At 42.7% G+C, this 24973-nt stretch overlaps 1 protein-coding gene across 3 annotated transcripts in view; it reads left to right on the plus strand.

The window, feature by feature from the left end:
- TRIM24 (tripartite motif containing 24) overlaps positions 1–24973 on the plus strand; it is a 120716-nt gene that overhangs the window by 24868 nt on the left and 70875 nt on the right. For all 3 annotated transcript variants that reach the window (XM_074983816.1, XM_074983815.1, XM_074983817.1), the window contains exon 2: positions 12807–12925. In XM_074983816.1, the coding sequence (XP_074839917.1) occupies positions 12807–12925 (119 nt within the window). The remainder of the gene's footprint in view (positions 1–12806; positions 12926–24973) is intronic.

The following is a 24973-nucleotide window of genomic DNA, read 5'->3' on the forward strand; positions in this document are numbered from 1 at the left end:
TTTCCCTAGTTTCGCGCGCTGCCGATTCGGCACTCTCGCTGCCAATACCTCACAATGATGGGTTAACTCTTGTGTCCTTTTGGACTGCAAGGTAACCACCTCCTGTGCTGTTGCCCGCGCATCCGCCATATCGTGACATTCCTACTCCTTCCCCGCCAGCGCCTTCTGCAAGCGGAGAAGCTCCTCATCCAGGGCCCAGAGGGCAGTTAGGAAAAGCCATGCTACCTCTCCCACCGCCCTTTTCTCCGTCCCTGGCGGGCGGCTCAGCCGCAGCCGATGCACTGCCCCTTGTACCTGTACCGGCGTGCCACCTCCCGCAACTCCAGCCAGCCTGCCGGGGCTGCCCAACAGGCCACCATCTGCGCTACCAGCCCCCATCGCTCCGTCGAGGGCCATCCTAGTATGCGCTGCAGGGCCAGCTGTGGCTTCCCTGCCTCCCCCGCCTTCGACCAAAAAGGCATTGTACCTGGAGAACCCTGCTCACTGTGCCAAATGTAACCAACCAGACTTGGGTTCCCCAGAAACGAGGCTGCACCCAGAAGTCGAGTGCTATATTTGGTTTATTTGAAAGCATGACGCTCACAACGGGAGCCCCGGAGATGCCGCAGTCACCAGTGGGGGGAAAACCCGACGCGTCGGAGCTTCGCTTGGGGGAGAGGCTCTATAATGGGCCTCCTAACGCTAACTAAAAGCTTAAACTTATTTACTTAAAATTGCCTATGCGCTACTCTTACTATCTTTTGGGGCCTACTGCCAGCATAGCCTTGAAGTTTCGGCGATCGTACTTTGTTTTGCAGCTGTTCACCTTGGCAGGATACTTGTTTTGCAGCTTTTAACCTTGCACAGACTGGTCTGTCTGTTTTGGACTTCTCCTGAGGGCTCACAGAGGGGTTGGACTGCACTCTTGACCGTTACAATGTTTTCTCGCACCCTACACTTTGTAAAGATTTCTTTGGGCACTTCAAAGGCTACAAGTGTCCAGGCCTCTCCAGACTGGCCTTCACAGATGTGTTAAATTTCCGGAGCTGAATTAAGCCTTGTATACCCACCCCCATTCACTGGGCACCAGTGTTCCCTGTAAACTGTGTGCTTGTGCAGCCACTCAGAGTTTTCAAATACCGCTCAGCTGATTAGCAAAGCTCCCACGGCTAGGCTTTGTTTCTACTGGTGTTGCACATTGGCCACATGCCTTGGTGCACTTAAATTCATTCAACACATAATTTAGTGTGAAGGAATCTACGGTATTTTAACTGTGCTCTGCATTTAAACTCTTGGATTAATTTGTTAATGGGCATGTTTAGTTTATCTGTGGTTTCAAAATTGCATAGTAGTAAGAATGTCTAAATTAGCAACCAATGAGCTTCTGCATGATAACCCCAATTCGAGAGTGACTTCTTTGTGAAGGCAGCTTAACTACAAAGCTATATGTTGTGAGCAAAATAGCTGAAGTTGTAATGCCTGTGATCAAAGGCTGTGGGGAGAAGGATGGAAGGATCTTGACCTATAACACACAATCTACTCCATCCATTTTTCATGATTTTGTATTTTCACATTTTCTGAAAGGCAATTGAACTTGAAGTACATGAGTGCCTGTTAATGACCTTCCAGTGCAGAGCTGCTATTCTTATTTGTAAATTATTATGGCTGTCAAGTGAGGTAAAAAATTGTGATTAGTCATACTGTTACCAATAGAACACTGTTGGTTTAAATATTTTTGGATGTTTTCTACATTTTCAAATATACTGATTTCAATTACAACACAATATGCAAAGGATACAGATCTCACTTGATGTTTGTCTTTGATTAAAAATAACTTGCTCTATAAAAACAAATACATAGTATTTTTCAAGTCACCCAGTACAATACTGTAGTGCAAGCTCTTCATCATTAAAATTGAACTTACAAATGTGGAATTGTGTACCAACCCCATCCGTCTGCATTCAAAAATCAGTGTAGAACTGTAGAGCCTACAGATCCACTCAGTCCTACTTCAGCCAGTTGCTCAATCAATTTTGTTTACAATTTGCAGAAGATGCTGCTGCCCATTTTGTTTTTAATGCCACCAGAAAGTGAAAACAGGCATTCACGTGGCAGTGTTAGATGAGGTTGCAAGAGATTTACATGCTTAATTCACTCATGATTCATGTGTCCCTTTGTGCTACAAGTACCATTCCAGAGAACATGTACCATTCTGAAGATGAGTTCTGCTTGATAGCTAGAAGAGCGCTCTTAAAATGAACATGTGTTGGGTCATCATTGGAGACTGCTACAAATATGAAATATGTGGCAGAATGTCATTAAAATTGGAGAGATTTACAATTCTACCTCAGGGAGAGTTTAAGTCCTTCAAATTTAATTCCTTTTTTTAATTAAACAAGCATCTGTGTAATGGTGGCCTGAGTATGAAGGGACACATGAATCTTTTGTACTTCGGGCACTTAACAGTGCTGTGCGAAAGCCTGTTTTTGCTTTTAGGTGGCATTGCAGGGTTCTTGTCACCTGCAAATTGTAACCAAACGTTTGTTTTTATCAATTGACTGAGGAAGAAGTAGAAATTAGTGGACTGTTTCAAATGTAGATTTTTCTTATACTTTGTATGTATCTTATACTTCCAGGATGGAATTTCCAGTGCAGTACTTGTATGAGGTCAATTGAAAAATATATAAATTTTTTAGTGCAAATATTTATAATCGTTAGGGCTCCTTCAACGCTGCGGTGAGGTGTGAGGGAAGTCGAGAGGAGTCTTTCTCCCATGAACCTCAAGCTATTGGGATGGCAGGACAAATAAATTTCTGATGAATCAATTCCAGCTATGCAATTCATATAGCTGAAGTTGCATATCTGAAATCAATTTTTTGTTGTGTAGATCTCATCTGAGTGGAGGACAGCTGTTATGTCCACCCAGTTCATAATGTTTCATGAACCCTAAGCACATCAGTTTGTGACAGGTCAAAATAAATTCAAGAATCAGGGTACAGTAAAGATCTATGCAGCATACTTTATGCTAGTAAATACTATCTAACACCTGTTTTCACAGCATATATACAAGCACACTTGTACTGATCTAAATGGATTTTATTTACTTTGGTTCAAGTCAGCAAGTTTGGCATATACAAACATGGAGACCAAGTGCTATTGGCAACAGAATAGTATCGATTAATGCACAAAGATGAGAGAAGGTGATGAGCTATTGTGAAATTCATTGGAGAAGAGTAGGTGGGAGGTGGTGTAAAAATTCAGAGCCGATTTTTGTTTATGTAATATGCTTTAAAATATAGTATTTTTTTCTACGTTTAGCTAAATATATAAGCTAAGAAACTGTTTTTTCAAAACTTGTGTGCAACGCCTGTGAATCTGAAACTGCATTTTGTGAGCAGCATCGTCTTACTTCAAAAAACAAATATCTGGATAATGTAGCTCAAGCTCAGTTAAAGACTTAGATGGCTCTTGGGCACTCATTCATTGTCCATAGGGAGCATGAAGTCCACAAGGGTTTTGTTTGGGGCAGTCTCTTCAGGCTTCTATAAAAGCAGCATTGCTATTTGCTTAATGGCTGCTCTGTCCTGAAGGGAATTGACATTGACTGCTAATTTGTTCAGTGCTGAAATAATATAACTGGAGGAGCATGAAAAAATTAGGCATCTGCTGTCAGTGGCCAGCACAAGAGTGCAGAGGAGCCTTTTCTCAAAATGATGATAACTTTACATATAGAGAGTTGGTCTAGACTTAAAATGCTACAGTAGCATAGTTGTTGTAAAACAAAAAAGCAGTAAAGTAGCACTTTAAAGACTAACAAAATAATTTGTTAGGTGGTGAGCCTTCTTGGGACAGACCCACTTCTTCAGACCGTAGCCACACCAGAACAGACTCAATACTTAAGGCACAGAGAACCAAAAATAGTAATGTAGGGATTCTCTCATTGGCATAAGTAATCCACCTCCCTGAGAGGCAGTAGCTAGGTCAACTGTAGAATTCTATTGATTTAGCACCATCAGCTTTGATGATCAGAGGTGTTGGATTCTTCAGAGCCCTGAATGACACACAAGATTTGATTTTTTTTTTTTTTTCTAATGTGAATTATGTCTAAAATAGTGTGAGCTGTGATCAGCCTGAGTGTTGGAAGGAGTTGAGGAAAGAAGGTGCTAGCTACCTTTCTGTTGCCCACTTGCCTGGTGGTGAGAAGGATTAGAATCCTCGGGTAAAGAGGGATAGAAAGCAGGGTTGAGTGGAAAGAAGTGTGAACGTAGTAGGAAAGGGAAAAAAAATGTAGGATGAGTACTGTATAGGTTTAAGGATGTTTTAAAAAGCTGTTTCGTAATAAGTTCTCTAAACACAAGTCAGGGAGTGAATTAAAAATTATCAATCAATATTAATTTTACTATGAGATGACTTAGTACTACCTCATTGTTACATGAACATTTGCTATATAACTGCAAAACCTGCCTTAATGCAATGTTAAGGTTTCCATATGCTGTGCTGTGGCACAAATAGGATAGAGTTATGAAACTCATGTACTCCTGGAGCATTCTAGTGGTAATTTTGTGGCTGGAATGTTGCCTGGTAGGTATTTGCTGTTCTTCTACCTAGGCCTTGAATAAATGAGATGTGTATATAGGATGGTATTCCAGCATGTGTTTGTCATATTCAAATCTTGCACCTAAAGTTATTTACAGGATCCCTTTCAACTGATCATTGCTGTGAAAGCAAAATTCGTTTGGTTCTCTCTATTGTCTTGACTTAGATCAATTTGTCACAGATAGGTCTGCCTGAAATATCTTGGTTAAACCTTAGTGAATTAAGTTTCACATCTTTGAATTTTGTTGAAAAATGCAAATGTTTGTGTACTGTTGTGGGATTATATGGAACTCTAGCAGAAGACAGGATTAATGCTGTCTGTGCATGAGATTAAGAACTTCCTGGGACAACATGTGTAAGATGGATTCCCTCATTCAGAGTGCGGGGAAATCAGATGACTTACTTCAGAGCCACCCTTTTGAAGCTACATCCTGGGAAGAGAAACTGGTGGTCTATGAATTACCTGTTTTCTGTAAACTCCGTTCAAAGAACTCCATGCTTTTTTAAAGTAGGACCTAAATTTTTTCTTGTGTGCTGGGTCTTGGGATTCTCTGAGACCTTTCCTGTCTTCTCAAGAGCTGCTTGGCTGCAGATTTTTGTCACTGAGGTATGTTTTGACATACAGCACAACTATATGCTGAGTTGATCAGACTCAAATGCAAGGATACATAACTCTTAAGTTACACAGAAAAACCTCTTCCTATATATAATCCATTATATTGCATCACACGTGTTGAGGATTGCATTGGTTTCTTTGCGGAAACCCATTCATACAACGTGCTTTGTCCACACATTGTCCATGCATTACTTATTCCAGGGGTGAGCAAACTCTTTGTCAGGGCCCACTTTTAGTCCCTACAGTTAGCAGCCATCTCCATCCCTCCTACCTAATGTAATCCAAACAGATGGAAATTTTGGTTATGCTCATATGAAGGGAAAAAAAAAATCTTTCAGCATGTGTAAGAAAATATGTGTAATATAAAAACTTTTAATTGGGGTGTGTGTGTGTTATATGCATGAACATACCCACATAAAAACAGTAACGTATTTAACATTTTTAATGAGATGGATGAGCCTGAGACTCAGCAGCCAGTTGTGCTGCACACCCCTATAGGTAATTTCATGCCTCCCCCACTCCCCAGGAGGGGGCTCATCCTCCATTTTGTGCACTTCTGTCTTTACTTCTGCCTATGTTCTAGGATGGGCTGGCAAGAGCCTTTTTTAACTTTTTTTTTTCCAAATTTGATAAAACACCAATAATTCAAGAGTCGCAGTTCATATGAATACAAGATGGCTCTCAAATAACATCAGACCATACTTTTGTAACCCCTATTTTAAGAACCCCTATGGTACATGTTTACTGCAGGATGTTCACAATTTTTTTTACATATTCTACTTCCTCACACTTTACGTGGAGGTTATACCTATCTCATAGAACTGGAAGGGACCTTGAGAGGTCGTTGAGTCTAGTCCCCTGCACTCACAGCAGAATCTATCACCATTCCTGACAGGTTTTTTTAAATCAGTTTGCCCCAGATCGTTGTCAAGGATTGAATTCACAGCCATGAATTTAGTAGGCAAACACTCAAACCACTGAGCTATCCCTCCTCCCATGTGTACGTTTGTGCTAGTGTCTTCCTATTACTCCTGAACCCACTTTAATTATGCCAATTTTTACCTCGCATTTAATTTCCATTTTCTTTCTTAAAATGTGTTGCCTTTCACAGCAGGAATTTTGCAAGGCTTCTTTCTCCTTTTCAAAATCAAGACTATATTAACAAAACTATCAAAACACACAGTATTATATTTCACCATGCGCTGCACATATTAAAGGGAGAGTTTTCCAGGGTTTCAAGATCACACATAGTTTGCTGTTTAGATACGAGTTGTTCATTGCTGGGCTTTTAAATGTTCACTGTTTGGTGAAAATAATCAGGGTTTTTTTAAAAATTGTTTACACTTTGTAATTGGTGTCGGGATCCACAAAGAAGTCCTTAAAGAGATGCATGTTGCAGACCCCTGTCCAGGTTTCTCTCTTAAATTGTGTTCATTGTAAATGGTTCCCAGGATTTTGCCCCTTATGTTAGCTAATTCAGAAGTTCTGTCTCTTAGCTTAGTTGCCCATTTACCTATCTTAGCACTGAGGTTGTTTCCAGCCTGCTGATCTACTTACCTCCCTAATCCTCTCTCCCAAGAAATGAGGTCTCCCTGATGTTCAATTCCTCTGGTCAAGCCAGGCATGCAGCTCTGACCTGAGGTTGAGTTTGTAACCACAAAAGAGACGGTTTGTGGGATTTGAAAAACTCGCCTGCTAGACCTCATGTTGAGGTTAGTTGAGAGGCTCTCTCATAAGTTCATTAGCATGGGTGTAGGTTCTTTATTAATGTTTTTCCTCTGTAGTGATTTTTTTGAAAACAAAATAAGATTGCATAAGAAGTGCTGTATGGTAATTTTACAACTGTTGGCAATTACTCTGTTAGTGTATGAAGAGAGCCTATTTAAGTAGACTGTGTTTTGCTGCCAATAACAAAGGGAGCTGGTTAATCAAAAGGAAGAGATGCAGATATCTACCAAAGATGGGCAATTACTAGAGAGTCAGGGTCCTGACAATGGATGCCCTAACTCAGTGGTGGGCAGCCTGTGGGCCAAGGGCTGCATGTGATCCATCGGTATTCTCTGTGTGGCCCACAGGACAATTTTACTGCTGCTCACATACAGGGTTGATTCGGCTGGTTTCCATCCATATTGCTTTTTCTCCTACAGGTATTGCTAAATTGACACACATGTAAAGCCAGGGCACATGAAGTGAGATGTGGGCTGATTGCTCACATTGACTGTGGAAACCATGTGCTTCCTCTGCATTCAGAGTTCTGCTACAGTTCAGTCAGCACACCCCACAAATTCTGTGTAGAGACAGTTAACAAAGCCACCCTATCCTTGGAAACTATCTTGTTTATGATATTCTTAAAGCTCAATGAGATGCAGGGCCACTTATGCCTCACTAGCCTAGGTTGCCCATCACTGCCCTACCTGAGCGAGTAAGAAGAAATACAGGTACAGGTTCTTTTAGATATGGTCCAACTGAATTGCAAAGGGCAGGGGAGGGATTGAGAAAATCAAGATTAAAAAGTGCTCACAGGGCCCTTATCACGATACTAGTGATAGCTTTGACTAAACCAGAGGTCAGCAACCAAAATAGCAAGAAGAGGCCCCCCCCCACAGGCATCATGCATGTAAATACGAGATGGTCCCTAATAAATAACATCACATCATACTTTTTGTAAGCCCTATTTCAAGAACAGTGCACACACAATGATTTGTAATGTAGTGTGTTTACTGCAGGATGTTCAGAAGCTTTTTACATATTCCATTGCCTCACACTTCACATTCATTATTGAGCACTTAGACCTTCACCATTTATCAAAAATAATTGGGAGGTTTTTTTACTTTGCAGTTATGGTGTTGGGGGCCACAAAAGTCCTTAAAGAGCTGCATGTGGCTTTGGAGCCACGGGTTGCAGACCCCTGGTCTAAGTCATTAGCCAGTTTCATAATTTTGGAGTCCACCAGAAGATGGCTGTAGCAACAGGAAAGAATATCACCGATCAGAAAAGAAACTGCTTCCATCTGTTGTAGAGGCAGCAAGTTCTCACTGCTCAGAAGGCTACCAGAAAGTTGTGAATCTTTCTTTTTTTCAGCCCTGCTTGGGATTGCCTCTATCTTGCTCTCTAAAATACAATATCTTTCTTCTCATAACTACAACTTGCACTATAACACCAAAGTTGTCAGTTAGTGGTGGGAGACCAAATTCCACAGGATCTAGAGTTAAACTATAGATCTCCAATGCCAAAATAAATAAATAAAATTACTAACCAGTTTTTGGTAAGAGTTTTTATGTTCATGCTCTCCCACTTAAATATATTTGGTATTAATAACCATAAACTTTCCTTTTTTGGCAAGCAAAGACCAAAGGGGAACTATTGCTTTTCTAATTGTTTAGAGATGCTGGGGCACTATATCCTTGCCCACCAATATAAGAACTTGGAATGTAAATACATAAAAAATTTAGATTTGCTAAATATTATTGCAGTGGCATTTTGTATAGCATTCTTAAACTATAAGCCTAGGCCAGTGGTGCCTCATGGGAATTCAAAGATAGTCACACTTGTAGTTGTTATCCTTCCATATTTGCCACAGGCCCCCCGCCCAATAAATGCACCCCTCCCCCAGAGCCAGGCACCCCCCGCCCCGGCCTCCTTTCTAATTAATTAATTATTTTGCTTGATTTGTAGGTTGGCAATTGGAGGCAGGTTTCCTCTAGAGACACTTGTTTGTTGGTTTAACCTATTTAAACTCCATGAGAAACAGCAGGCTGCTTGAACTACATAGACAGTTTTTTCTGGAGGAAACCAAATTAAGGAAGTTGATTTTGCCAGGCAGGGAGGAGGGGCCCTTTTTAAAGGTATTGAGACTTATTGCGAGCAAAATCTTTCAGTGTTGCACAGAATGTTATGAAAAGACTTCAATATTTTGCAAATATATGACCTGTCTGAGGACTACAAGCAGTTTTTCCCCACACCAGGCATGTTACGTTTGTGTGACATTAACGAGCGTTATGTGCACATATTGAGAGGAGAAGTTCTTTGTTACAAGTGCAACTTATTTTTGAGTCAGTCAATTCGGGGTTGCCATTATTTTAAAATTTATAATATCTGGATTTATTTTCCTCAGTTACAACTGTGCTGTCCATCTTCAAATCTTGGTACCTGTACTTACAACTCGTGTGTGTGTGTGTGTGCGCACGCACGCACGCACGCACGCATGTTGTATAATACTTCAAAAATCAGTTATAAAGATCTTACATCAACTTGAATTTTTTCGTGTTCTCAATTTTTGTGAAGTTGGACAGTGCTGTTGTGTTACTTCCTTTTTGCTTAACCATAGATACGGGGGAAAACAGAAGTCCCTAGTTGCTCCCAAGTACTCTGCAGGGGAAATATTATTTAGAACAGGAAAAAGTTAAGCTCTGGCTTGGATTATCTTGGCACTGTTTAACCATTACAAATGTTTTGGGGTTTGCAATATTTCCTCTCTGCAAGCAAAACTATCCAGAATCTACAAATGGTTCACAACTGGTATAATTGCTACAAAATGAAGCTCTCTAGTGAGCACCCTGGGGACCTGACTGGTGCTGAATCAGAGAATTTGCTGAACCTCAGGATGTCAGTATTGTCTATCAGCATCATCAACACTTCCAATGCTTACAGGGCTCTTAGAAGACATTAAGGGGTAAATCAGAGCTAAATAACAGCACAATGTAGAGAGCCAGGACTGGTGGCTGTAAACAAACTTTATGAAACCAGGGAAAACTTGGACACATCCAGACAAAAAATCATGCTGGACTGCAAATGTTGCTGGACCAGAGTGTACCAGAGTAGTGGTTCAACCTGTATTTAGAACATATTATTTTTCAGCAAGTTTATCCAGTTTAGTGCAGTCCCAGTGTACACCTGATTCAGCTGGTCTTACCAATAGTGTCACTGTGCCTCAGTAGCTTTGCAAAATCTTCCATATTGTTTTCAGGAGTTGGTTGGGAAAATGTGAGATGAGTGTTCCAAAAGTAATTGAAATGGAATGGTTTAAAAGAGTGCTAGTGTGGATGCTGAACAAAAGCCTACAGAGCCTTGTCAGTTAAGAGCACAACTCTTTCAAGGGCAGACTAATTCAGCTTGATTAAAATGGACACACACAGCTTGCGTGTGCTTAAATGAGTTACAAATTATTCAGCTTTCTAATGTAGATAAGGCCTCTTACTTAACAGTTTTGAGTCTGACCTCAAAATACAGGAGATGAGAAGTCAATAGGTTTCTAACTAGAAGACATACTGAATTTTCTGTTGGTAATTCAGGCATATGTCTGCAACAGAGTTAACTTTGAATTAAGTTATTGGTTATTTTACTAGTCTTGCCATCTAGAGAAAACACAACTGTTTAATCTAAATTGGATAACACTGTTGTTTTAAAAAAGTGGTAGCGCTCACTCTTGAGAATGTTCTACTGGTGCATGTCCTTAACATCAAACCCTTTCCTTCTTCAAACCAAAGAGTAAACTGGTACATATACTCCTAGCAGCTCAGAAGTTCTGAGCAGGTAATGGTCTAGGTCTCCAATTCTGCCTCTTCAGTATGTCATCTTATAATCTAATTGCTCTTTCTTCTCAAAAGCTAGCTAGGGCCAGAATTAATCCTAGCTGTGTGGGTTTTTATTCCCTTTTCTCTAGATTCCTTGTGAAACGCACTGCCTTTTGTCTCACAAAGGATAGTCTGAGCAGGAACAGATCTCAACCTTCTCTCTTTCTGATACACTGAATAGAATGGGTCTGTCTGAGCAAAGAGACTCAGTAAACAAATGTGCTTAATTAAAAGGGAACTAAAGATGGCTTGTGGTGCAGTTATACCTTTCTAGAACACAGAATTGGCATCTGAAAACTGAAACATCCAGGAAGCTGGAAATACACCAAAACAAAACACCAGTACTATAAAATGAAGTGTACAGTTAATACCTGCCGTATTGTACTCCTATGCAGTCTTAACTTTGTCCCTGTGAAAATTTCGATCGGACCTTGCCCATCCCTAACAATAGCTGTTGGTTTTTGTATGCTTACTACAATTCTAAATCCTCAGTCCTCTCACATTGACACTTGACCCTTTCTGGGCTGTCAAGCCCAAAATACACTGTCTGGAATATAACTGCACATATTTAAAGGTTGAAATTTTTTCCTTTTTAACATGGCAAAAACGCTGCACATTGCAGTATTGGCAACAAGTTTGAACTTGGTACTAACATGCTGAGTTGACTGCACCGCCTTCTGGTCCAGAGGGAAGAGTCACCTAATGATCCCATAGTGTCAGGCGTTGCACAAACAAAAATCAATATGGTCCCTGTGTTGAAAAGATTACATTAACATCAGGCAAAAGAGTGGCCATGAGGGTAACCAAACAAGGAGGGATGAGGACAATGAAAACAGGATAAGTTATCTAGGTATTGTGCAACTTGATGTTTCCAAATCTTGTATTTAAAAAAAACAATCAGCTTGCCCTCACTGCTGCACAATGTAGCCATCATTGACTGACAGACTTGTAGGGGTCATAAGAATGTGTCTTGAAGAGGGGGCTGAGGGAGGAGACCTCAGCTGCATCATGGAATAATTGAGGGATGTCATTACATGCTTAAGGAACAACTCTGAAGTGAGGAGACATTTGTGGGACAATTGTGCAATAAGCAATAAAGGCTGGCATCATGTGAGAACAAATTAAACCAGTATTTTTCTAGAACGTTCTTAGTTGTTCGTTTAGACTCTTATGGGTATACATAATTATACAGTGCCGTTTTTTTGTATGCTTCTGTCCCCTGTATGCAGACACTTTACTTCTATTCTCTATCTCTAAAATATGATAAAAGTTCACTTTAGCACTTTTTAGCTGAGATGTTAACTCACTGTTTATATGTACTGGGAACTAATGAGGTTAATTTTATTTTCCAAAATGAAAATTTGACAGAATCATCCTATCCCAACCAGGGTGATCATTGCCCCCTGGGGTGGAGCACTAGGGAGGGAGAGGGATTTGGTTGTGTCATGCATTAAACTTTCAATCCCTATTCCACAGTGCAGTGGCACTCCGTATTGGCGGTATATTCCACAAGCAGCAGTGGCTTTCACTGTTCTCTCACTACTTAAAATGATAAAGGCTGAGACTGCTCAGCTGCTACTAGTGTAGCAGCATGCCACCTGGCCCATATGCTCGTAGCTTGTTCACTGCATTGGTTCAATCTGAACTTATCACAAAGTGGCATGGGGAAGAAATCCCACCGCAGAGGAGGCAATAAGGCAGATGTCCCTAAAAATCTTACACAACAAACTGCACGGCAGAAGATGTGAAGTTTTGAGTATCACAGAAATTAAATCGGTACAAGATTTCCAACAAAACTGATCATGGAAAAATAAAACATCTAAATCCTTCCAGGAGATGAGGTATTCAGTGACTTTTAGTCAGAAAACGTCTGAGTTGGCATTGGATAAGAATTGGCATCTTGTCACTTTGTACTCTAGAAATACTAGTTAAAAGTTTTCTGAAGTGTATACCCCTCTAAAATAATTTTAAAGTTGTTTGATAAGCTTACAAACCCTAAAGATTTCTTGTCAGTTGAACTTGCTGTTTGTTTTTCTCTCTAGTTGGTGTTATCCGTTGTCCAATTTGCAGTCAGGAATGTGCAGAGAGACACATCATAGATAACTTTTTTGTGAAGGATACCACAGAGGTTCCCAGCAGTACAGTGGAAAAGTCAAACCAGGTGAGTACATTAAAATGGAAACCCTTCAGCATTCTTTGGATACCTAGGTATGTCCTGAGCTGTTGTAGCCTTTATTGTTATTTTGTATTGGGCTCAGGAAGAGAGGAAGGTAGGAAAAATATTAAAATAACTATGTGCAGTATTTTGCTTGCTATCAAAAACAGGGTAGTATGTTGGGGTGGAGGGGGTGGTTGTAACTTACTCGTTTCTTCGAAAAAAATAGTTTAAATTTTGAGGTGAAGTGATCACATGGTGACACCAAACTGAATAAATATCATCTTACTACAGTGAAATTGCTTGAATCCAAGACACCACACTTGCAGTGAAGGACCCTAAAAGGGGGGAAACCAGCACAAGATACCAAAATAACAAAGAATAATGATGTAGGGCTGGAATGGAACTTCTGCTTCAGCTGCCACTTCCTATTAATATTCATGATCATCTAATATGCCTTCTTCGTCTTATACATCTTCACACTACTCCTCTAACTACTTTGCCTTATTCTTTCTGGCTGCTTTTCTTGCTTTGCATTTCACTGTATATTGCTGTTCCACTCTTTCGGAAACATCCCTTCTGATACTCAGTGCTTTCTTCTCTTGGACCAGCTTCACTGTCTCCTGTGTAATCTACTTATTGATCTTCCCTACGTCCAGAACAGTCTGCTCAATTACCTCTATCTCCATGACTGTCTTTGCAACTCTAGTTCTTTCTCTGTACCCACATTCCTAATCTTCCCTTCGAGTGCTGCTCTGTGTGCATTCCCTATTTCTTCCTTGCCTAGCTTTGCCATGTCTCTTCTTTCCTTAAATTCTCTCTATACTTGAGTTTGATCTTGATGCTTGTGATCACTAGACTGTGATCCATGTCTATATCCGCTCCTTGGAAAGTTTGGCACTGCTGTACTGATGTTACCGATCTTCTTATTGAGATCATGTCTGTCACATTTTTGGACTTCCCGTCATTCAGTAGCCAGGTCCACTTCCTACAGTCCTTTTTGCTGGAATCTCGTATTGCAAATCACCATCTCATTCTCCATAGCAAACTCTAGTAGTTTCTCTCTTTGTTTGTTTATTTCTGCATATCCAAACCACCTGACTCTTTCCCAACTTTCATTATCAGTTCCAATCTCCTCCAGTGATCAACACATCTGTCTCTGGTATCTCTTCCAGTGTCTTTGCCAAGTCTTTGTAGAATAGCTCTATCTCTTCTTCCGCACTGCCCAACATGGGTACACAACGCAATGACCAAGATGTTGAATGGTTTTGCTTCAAATCTTGCTCCCATCATTCTTGCATTTACCAGTTTGTAGCCTAACAGTGCTCCTCTAGCTCTTTTTGCTAAGAAGGAATCAGACTTCTGCCTCATGCTTCGTTTCGTTCCCTGACCCAATGATTTTGCAACTGCACATCTCTTGATATCGTCCAACACATCTCTGCCAGTCCAAGCATGTCCTGTTGCTATATCTTCAACTCCTTTCAAAGCAGTCCTAACTTTCCAGTCGCCCACAGTGTTCAGAGTTGTTACAAAACAATCTTGAGAATAGGATGGATGCAGAAGGTTAATAATGAGGAATTTATATAGGAAGATACAGCCAAAAGAGAACGTACTGCAGCAGGTTATACAATGGACGTTACAGCTATTTGGGCATATTTGCAGAATGAATGAGGAATGAAAAATCAAGACCCTGGTATTCAGCATAATGGTCAGTTTGAATAGGAGAGGCAGATCCCATAAAGAATGTGTAGATTGGTGTGGAGCTAGTCTACAGAAACTAAGCCACTCTGCACTGGAGAGGAAAAGATGGCAGGAAATGGTGAGAGAATCATTGGATGCCAATGGGGGCCGAGACCATGGTTGATGATGATGATGATGATGGAATGGACCTTGAGGCAGGAATGGCTGTTTGTACATAAATACCTCTGATAGGTTTGCAAGAGGTTGTGAAATCCCCATTTCAGAATTTGAGTACCCTTAGAGATGAAAAAAATTGATTTTTTAATTTGTTTTTTTGGGGGGTTTTATCCTGTTGAGCTTGTGATGGAGGTGGTGGAGTTTAAGTATGTGGGTTTGGAACACAGTATAGATGCCTACAATCTGCATTTCTAAACTTGTTGGAATACTTAGTTTCATATTTCTCATGTTCTGGTGTGGGCAGTTAGATGTAGCCAATTAAGATTAGCAAAGTTTAGAACGCTGAGTGACTGAGGAGTCCTCCAGATTTACCTGCTTATTGACACTCTTCTTAAACTAGAAACTTTTTACTATATACCCTGTGCCATCTAAATGTATATTTTGCCTGATTTCAGTGCTTTCTGCTTGCTTGAATTTTCAAAAGTAAATTTAAGTTCTAGTAAATGATGCAATGAGTATCTTCAGTTTTTATTTAAGCTCCTGCGAGCATTGAATAAGCATCCTGTGCCATTACAGATATGAGTAAAGATGAAGTAGAGCTAGGTGTAAGCTGCTGCTTAGAGTGCTTTCCCCTGAGTGCTCCATGGTAGGTGGTGGGATTGCCATGGTGAGGGTACCAGAGAATTCAAGGGGAAAGGTTTTTATTCCTAGTACTTTCTCATGCAGAAGAGAACAGGTAGATGGAGACTGATACTAGACGTTCTGGGCCTTGAATCGGTACCTACAAAAGCGACAGTTCAAGATGGTGATGCCCATTTCCATAATACTAGTGCTGCAACAGAACAACTGGTTCACTGCCTTTGACCTTCAGAATGCATACTTTCATGTGACCGTGCATCCAGTGCACGGATGGTTTTGCTGCTTTACGGAACATTTCCAATATTGGGTGCTACCCTTCAGCTTATCCACGGCTCCCAGGGTATATTCCAAAACCATAGCAGTAGTCACCGCCCATTTGTGTCGAGATTGAGTCATCCTATTGCCCTATCTTGACAACTGCCTTATCAAGGGCCAATTGCTGACAGACACTTCCAACATGGTTGCTATCACCAAATGGACATTCCATCCTCTCTGGCTTTCAATCAACCACCAAAAATCCACGCTCAGTCCTATGCAGGACTTGGAGTTCTTAGGAGCCTAGCTCAACGCAGCTTCTGTTGTAGCCTGCCTGCCATTGCAAAGGTTTCAGGTGATTCAAAACTTAATACAAGCCATTACCACCAGTCCCACTGTTCAGATAGCAATATGCTTAAAGCTTAATGGGCCACATGACAGCTACCACGTATGTAGCCCAGCATGCCAGACTTTACTTTGGCACTGTACAGCATTAGATAAGCACCATCTGCGACCACACAAAGAACAGTTTGTACAAGTCATTTTCCCTTCCTCTAAAAGTGTGCCAGTCCCTGCTGGCTGGGGTACCTTTCCAGCAACAACCTATGATACATACCCCTACTGACACTTCCCTTCTTGGTTGGGGCGCTTACATGGGTACCAGGTCGACCCAGAGTTGTTGATCACTAACAGAGGTTCTCTTACACATCAACCTGCTAGAACTCAGGGCAGTCCTCAATACCTGTTGACATTTCCGCAAGCACATTTCCAATACCACAATCAAGATAGGTACTGACAGCATCATGGCAATGTACTATATCAGTTGTCAGGGTGGAGCACTATCTCCATCCCTATGTGTGGAAGCCAGCTGACTGTGGAACTGGTGCATTTGGAAAACGCCACACTTGTGGCATCTTACTTACCTGGAGTGGACATCACCACAGCAGGTTCCCTGAGCAGGCACTTTGCCCTGGACCACGAGTGGAAGCTTCACAATGGGGTTCTCAGTATCCTCGTCCAACAGTGGGGCATTCCCCTGGCAGATCTTTTTGCCACTTTCTGCAACAAGAAATACAGTTCTTATTTCTCAAGGGGCAGGATAGGGATCAAATCGCTGAGCAACACTTTTCTTATCAAATGGAAGGGAGCCCTTTGATATGCTTTCCCTCCCATGGTGCTCATCCCCAAGGATTTGCACAAGAAACAGGGCCACAGTCATGTTAGTAGCACCTGCTTGGGCTTGCCTGCACTGGTTTCCCTTGCTGCAGCATCTGGAGTACTGTGTCCAGTTCTGGGCCCCCAATTATAGGAAGGATGTGGATACACTGAAGAGGGTCTAGCGGAGGGCAACCAAAATAATTAGGGGGCTGGAGCATATGACTTATGAAGAAAGGTTGAGGGAATTGGGACTGTTTAGTCTGCAGAAGAGAAGACTGAGGAGGAACTTGATAACAGCCTTCAACTTACTGAAGGGGGGTTGCAAAGAGGCTGGAGAGAGGCTGTTCACAGTGGTCACGGATGACGGAACAATGGTCTCAAGTTGCAGTTGGAAAGGTCCAGGTTGAACATTAGGAAAAACCTTTTCACTAGGAGGGTGGCGAAGCATTGGAATGGTCTACCCAGGGAAGTAGTGAAGTCTTCATCCCTGGAGGTGTTTAAGTCTCGCCTCGAGAGAGCCCTGGCTGGGCTGATCTGATGGGTTTGGTCCTGCTTGAGCAGGGGGCTGGACTTGATGGCTTTTTTAGGTCTCTTCCAACTCTATTGTTCTATGAGCATGTCACTGTAATCTCCCTATGTGCTCCCAGCACTTCCTGATCTCCTATCCTAGGATTGTGGATCCCTACTTCATCCTTGGAGACACACCCATCACCTCACAGCACGGTTCTTAATTGTCTCAGTGCATCCAAACACCTCTGTTCCCCACAAGTTAGAAGTTCTGATACATAGTTGTCGGCAGAATACTCGAGCCACTTACTTACCCAAATGACACAGGTTCACTTTGTGGTGTTCCTTACGTTGCACAGAACCACAATTGGCTCCTTTGCGCGTTTCTTAATTAAAACATACGTCTAAAGGACTTGGGACTGGCTCTGTCTGGCTCTGACGTTGCTAAGAGTACACCTTGCTGTCCTCACTGTCTTTGTTCAGCCCATCGAAGGAGTCTCAGTATTTGCACATCCCACCACCAAGAGATTCCTTAAGGGCCTTGCCATTTTACACCCCCTCTCATTACTCAGCTCCTCCCCCACGGTCTTTGGACCTAGTTCTTAGTGCTCTAAAGGCACCACTGTTCAAACCATTGGCAATTGTGCCTCTACAAATCATGAATATGAAAGTGGCCTCTCTTCTTGCCATTACCCCAGCGTGCAAAGTCAGTGAACTCTCAGCTCTTATGGTGGTGCCCGCTTACACAATTTTCAATAAGGAAGGGATGATTCTTAGGCACCATCCAGCTTTCATTCTAAAGTATGTTCAGACTTTCATCTAAATGAGCCCATTATCTTGTTCTCTTATTACCCTTACCTGCATGCCTTTTCCAGGGAATGAAGTGATGCTTCCCAAGGCATGTGAAGAGCACTAGCTTTTTATATAGATAGAACTAACTAAATAACTTTGAAAAACTGAAACTTCTTGTGTCTCTCACTGATCAGTCCAATGGTGAGCCATTATCATCCCAGGGAGTAGTGAAATTAATAATTTCATATATAGTGCAGTGCTACTCCTCCAGTGGAATACCACTCCCCGAACCACCAAGAGCACACCCCATGAGGGCTCTGGCAACATCAGCAGCCTTCCATCAAGGGGTTCCCTTCCGTGACATTTGCAGAGCAGCTACCTGGTCTTCTCATGACACATTAATGAAACTTTTATGCAATCCAACACCGATGGACTTGGGGGATGCTTCTTCTGTATCAGAAGTGCTATCAACATGTGACAAATGGTGACCCCTGCCCACCTTCCATTATTTGAGGGTACTGCTGCACAGTCATCTGATGTGGAGCACCCACTGGGACCACTCAAAGAAGAAAGTGAAGTTACTCACCTTGGTGCAGTAACTTGTCATTGTTTGAGATGTGTGTCCTTGTGGGTGCTCCGCAACCTGCCCTCCCCGCTGTTCCAGAGTCTCTTCACATCTTTCAGATTCCGGGGTGGTCTTGAGAAACTAGTGGGAGGTGGACTGCGTGTGTGGCCAAACAGCATGAAAAACATGAGGTGGCAGCTGTGCATACACGGTCTGGCTGACTACAGCTCTAGGAAGTTTGCCATACTGTGGCACTGGGATGAGCCTAGCACCTGATGTGGAGCACCCTCGGGCGGGGGACACACAGCTCGAAGAATGACAGTTACTGCACCAAGCTGAGTAATTTTGCTGTACGCACCTGCTGGATGATACTGAATCATGACTTCCCATGGGGAAACTTTCGCCCGTTTGCCAGACATCTGATTATTTGAAGCAATTCCAGGACCTATTCAGGAGAGACTGTCAATATGATCTCAACTGATTGTCAAACACCTGAGAAACGGCACAAACTTTCAAAGAATTTACAACCCCCTATGATTGCAAGAGTAGCCCTACCCCTAGCTGAAGCTATCTTGGAGGCAGTGGATGATGTCTGGAAAAACCCTCCCACCACCACACCAGCAAACAAGAGGGTGGAGAGAAAAATACTTCATTCCAGCAAAGAGCATGGACTTCTTATTTCAGAACCCACAACCTAACTCCTTAAAAATAGATGCTTCTGATGATAGAGCAAAGTCTTCATTGTACAAAAACACCTTTGCTGACAAGGAGTACAAGCATGGAGAGTTATTCGGTAGGAAGGGATACTTATGTGCTACCCTCCAGCTGCATATAGCCAACTACTCAGTGTTGCTAGCCAATCATGATTTTAGTAATTATTCTAAGCTCTCTTGAATTAATGCCTTACCCGCCTGATGACACAGTTCATCCTGAAATCTGTAGTTTAGGAAAGGCACACTGCAACAAAGCCCTCATTGCAGATGTCATTGGATTTGCCTGATACAGCAGCCAGAGCCATGGCCACAGTGATTACCCTGCGAAGATTGTCATGGCTCCAGGCAGCAGGCATTCCAAAAAAGCTTCAAACACAGGTTGATGATCTAACCTTTGATAAGGTGAAACTATTTTGCTTCAGATACAGATGAAACCTTACATTCTAACAAAGATACGAGAACTACCATGCATACCTCGGGGATATACTGTTCCCCATTCCAGAAAAGATGATACACGGTACAAAGACCAGTCATTTTGAGACATTCCTACAAATCATATCCGTACAATGCCAACAAACCAAGAGCTCAGAAAACGTAAAGCTCAAAAAAACCACTCTGCCCTTCCACTGGCCTTGAAGCATCCAGGTTTGAAGTTTTGGTCAAGGGCTTGTCGACTCTCCCATGCTTGCCACTGCACAGTGGTCAGATGTTTCACTGTCTACATCCCTTTTAACATCCGTGTGTGTTTAACCTTGGACAGATGGGTGCTAGATATCATTGCCCAGGGATACGCTATCCCTGTACTCTACATCCCCTCAACATTCCACCCCCATCCTTCCCTCTTAAGGGACTCCTCCCATGAGAGTTTACTATGGCTCAAAGTGCTACACTTCTTGGAAATCCAGAGCCATTGAAGATGTCTAAAACAGTATCCAGGTGAGGGCTTTTTTACTTAAACTACTTTTTAACACACAAGAAAATGGGTCTGGAGACACATCCTAGACCTATGGTGGTTGAACAAATACATTTGCAAGCAGCAATTCAAGATGACCACTCTGCTATAATTCCTGCACAGGATAAGAGGAACTGGTTTGCAGCCCTTGACCTCCAAGACGCTTATTTCCATGTTACGATTCACCCTGCTCACAGACTATTTTTGTACTTTGCTCTCTGAGGACAGCACTACCAATACAGAGTCTTGCCGTTCAGGCTTTCAGCTGCCCCCAGGGTATTCACCAAGGTCCTGGCCCCAGTAGCCATACACTGCAGACAGGAAGGCATTACTATGCTTACATACCTTGACAAGTGCCTTTGGGGACCAGCTCAAGACATTACCAGAGCCATGGTTCAGTCCATGAAGCATCTACAGTCCCTGGAGTTCCTGATAAACATGGTCAAGTGAACTTTGGCACCCGCTACATACGTCGAATTCATAGCACAGTTTGATTCCAAAACTGCTGAAGCGTATATTCTCAAGGTCCCTTCCAGTCCTAGCATTCTATGGTTCCTATACAGCCTTCTCCCTAATGCTCGGCTACATTTCCACTGCGTGCAGCATTGGCTGGCGTTGGTGCATACCCTCGGCAGATGTCAAATTCACAGATGAGTATCAGTACCTCAAACGGTAGAACTCCTTACGCTGGTGGACCCAAGAACAGAACACTCTGGTAGAGGTCCTCTTTCATCGCAACCAACCAGCCTACCAAATTACAGCGGACACTTGGCTTCTTGGTGGGGAGTGCATTGCTAACAACATCATGTACAGGACTGATGGTCCAGAGACTAGCAGAGTTTGCATACCACCTCTTAAAACTAGGCACTCTTTTTAATGCCTGCAAACATTTTCTGCCGCACATCCAAAACAAGACCGACCAGCTCTTCACAGGCAACACCACAATGATGTTCTGTATCAATTGTCAGGGTAGAGTCCTGTCACAGTCCCTCTGTGCAGAGGCTATAAAGCTGTGGAATTGGTGTATTGGTCACAACACTGTCCTTGCAGTGGCATACATGTAAGGAAAGAGCAACTTGCTCACAGACTGTCTGTCACCACTTCTCCCTGGAGCATGAGTTGGAGTTCCACCACAAAGTGACCCAACACCTCTTTCAGATGTGGGGCCAGCCAGCTGTAGACCTCTTTGCAACACAAGAAAATTCCAAATGTAGCCAATACTGCCTGAGGGCAGGCAAGGGGTACAAATCTCTAGGGGGTGCCTTTCTCCTCTCCTTGAATTCTCGCTTCTGTGCTTTTCCACCTATTCCTCTGATTGCCAGAGTCCTCAGGAAAATCTACACAGGTGGAGTACGAACCATCTTCATTGTTCCAGCATAGCCCAGACAGATCTGGTTTCCTTTACTCTCTCACCTATCTTGTTGTCACTATCCTTCCCTGCTTCCCAGCCATCTGGACCTGCTCTACAGCCGCGCCTACACTTGCACTCCTCTTTTGAAAGAGGCATGCAAATGAGGGAAATTAAAAATGCAAATGAGGTGCAGGTTTACATATCTGGCGCTTCACTTGCATATTATTTCAAAAGAGCTTCTTTCGAAAGAAGAAAACCAGTGTAGACACTGCTCTTTTGAAAGTAAACGCCATCTTTGAAAAAAGCCTTCTTCCCTTTTTTATGGGAAGAAGGATTCTTTTTAAGATGGGGTTTACTTTTGAAAGAGCACTGTCTACACTGGTTTTTCTTTCAAAAGAAGATCTTTAGAAATAAGAATATCCAAATGAGGTGACGTGAACCTGTGCCTCATTTGCATTTTTGATTTCCTCATTTGCATGCCTCTTTCGAAAGAGGAATGCAAGTGTAGATGCAGCCTACCAGAACAATGGTTCCATGATTCATCCCAGACGGCACACTCTCCATCGGACAGCCTGGTTTCTCTGTGGGTCCCAGAGCATGCACATCACTATTCCCAGCAAGTGGGGTAGGTGCTCTTACACAGCAGGTGAGAAACCACTTGGAAAAAATTACTGTCCAAGTGGAAATGATTCTCATCCTGTGCTCAAAGGGGCATACGACCCACAGCAGCCCCACTACACACAATCCTTGACTACATTCTTTATTTGAAAGAGGCACGTTGTCACTGTCCTCACTTCAGATCCACCTTTTAGCAATCTCAGACTTCCACCCACCTGTAGAAGGCTTTTTAGTGTTCACTCACCCAATTGTAAAGAGATTCTGGAAAGGCCTACAAAATGTATACCTCCAGCTTGGGACTTGGAAAAGGTCTGCTACAGAGTCATGGGACCATCTTTTGAGTCCATGGCCACATGCTCTTTGGCTATGCTAACAAGGAAAATGCTGTTGCTAGTAACAATAACATCAGCTTGAAAATTCAGCGAGATAGCAGCCCTGGCCAGTTTCCCCACCTTATACAATCTTCCACAAGAACAAATTTGTACTGTGACCACATCCTGCCTTCTTACTGGAAGTATGCTCTCAATTCCATATTAACAAACACACAGTTCTACCTACCTTCTACCCTAAAGTGCATGCTTCCAATGTGGAGGCCACATGGCACGCTCTGGATATCAAAAGGGCCCTATACTTCTATGTAGGTAGAACATGAGCCTTCAGAAAATCAGAGATGTTTCTTATCTATCACAGAGAGACTGTACCATCTGCCTGTCAGCCCAACTTATATCGAGACACATATCATCCTATATGTGTAGTGTGCTGCTATTCCAACCAAAACAAACCATTACCTGTGTTTCCAAGGGCACATTCCACAAGATCGGTAGCAATACCCACAGACTTTCTGAAGGGAGTGCCCTTACAGGACATTTGTCCAACAGCCATGTGGTCCTCTAACCACGTAACGATGGTTCTCCGAGATGTGTCCACCCGTGGGTGCTCCATGTCCTGCCTGCCTCCGCTCTACTCAGTGCAATTGCTATAGTTAGGGCATCAAAAAGCAAGTGAGGTGAGAGCGGGGCTGCACATGCTATCTAGTGATGCAAACAGCATGCACTGAGATAGCACATGCGCAGCCACACTCAGTACTGCAATGGAAAAGTCTCTGTGCTGTGGTGGTGGGCGAGCCGGACACCTACTGTGGAGCACTCTCAGGGGAACACGCCTCAAAGAACCATTGTTACAACATGAAGTGGGTAACTTTTCTCTCTTTCTTGTAAACATAATTGTTTTGTATTATTAACCCTCTTCTAATGTTGATTCAAAGGAAAAAGACAGAACATTTAGAAGAGGCTTGAAAATAAAGGATGTTTTGAATATCATCAAGAATGTGCACCTTTTGGGGTATCTTCTGCAGAGGAATTCCTGTGAATATTGTACAATTTTAACAGTCCTATTTTTTCTTTTTCAAATGGAAAAGTAATTAAAACAAAACTGATTACCACTTAGTGAGATGAAGTAATGTCTTCAAACAACTCTTATTTTTAATGTAATATAATTTGACAACTTTCCCATTTGACATTGAACAAATAAGGGATAGTATGTGCTTTGCCCCATAGAAGAGGGGTCAAGCTTTAGTTCAGAGGTAAGGCAAATTCTCAGCCCTCAGTCTGGATCTGGATCACCACTTGCCTGATTCTGGCCTCTAAGGCTTGGGGCCAGCATCTGGCCTGTGATGGGGTGGGGAGGTGTAGGGCCCCAGGCCTCGCAGGCCACGGCCAGATCTGTTCTATGGGCTCTGAGTCTGAGGGGGGTGGGGTGGAAATATGTGGGGAGGGGACAGAAAGCTGCTCTGCACAGCACAACTGCTGCTTGCTGCCATCCCCCCACCCTGGGAAATGTGGAGGGGGAGCAGCAGCACTGCCTACAGGCTTTATTCTGCTGCTCTGATTAACCCTGACCCCTCCCTTCCAGACCAAGCTCTTCTGCACTCTTCCTCTCACCCAGACTGCACCCGCCAGCGCAGTTCTACAACCCCACTGCCCAGACCCCCAACCTCTCTCCTGCTGAAATTCCTCCAGCCCACGATTGCCCAGCCTGTTTCTGCGTTCTCCTTCTCACCTGGACCCCACACCCAAAGCCCACTTTCTGGCAGCCCACTGCCACACCGAACCCCTGAACTGATTTTTTTTTCTATGGGTCAGTGGCTTGTGATCCAAAAAAAGGTTCCCTACCCCTGCTTTAGTTCATTTGGCAGTGCCTGCTTGTCATTGAACAGCACCTGAAGAGACTTGTAGGTCTTTCCAGCTCAGACAGCTTGTAACAGCTGAGAAAACTAAAGTGTTGGAAAAATGATGGGCAGAGGTTTTGTAATGGTAAGAAGGACATGTCATTTCTGAAATCCTTTGAACTCATCTAAAGGTTATGGTTTGTAACAAGTTTACTTTCTATAACTATTAAAGCTGACCAGGAAAGGCTTTAAAGTAGACACCTGCCCTTTTTGCTGCTTTGACATATAAAGAATGCCTGAAAAGTATTTAAGGGCTTTTTTCCCCACGTCTGCTTGTTCTGTGCTTTAGACATAAAAGGAATGTCAATTCTCCCCTCTTCTTTTTCCTCCCCTTTAACTACGCTGTTAGAGCAGGATATTTACTTGCCTGTTCTGACACCTTAAACATGTTGAATTTTTTTAACTGTGCTTCTCTTATGT

The sequence above is a fragment of the Carettochelys insculpta genome, chromosome 1 (assembly GCF_033958435.1).
Source record: "Carettochelys insculpta isolate YL-2023 chromosome 1, ASM3395843v1, whole genome shotgun sequence".
Classification (NCBI taxonomy): domain Eukaryota; kingdom Metazoa; phylum Chordata; order Testudines; family Carettochelyidae; genus Carettochelys; species Carettochelys insculpta.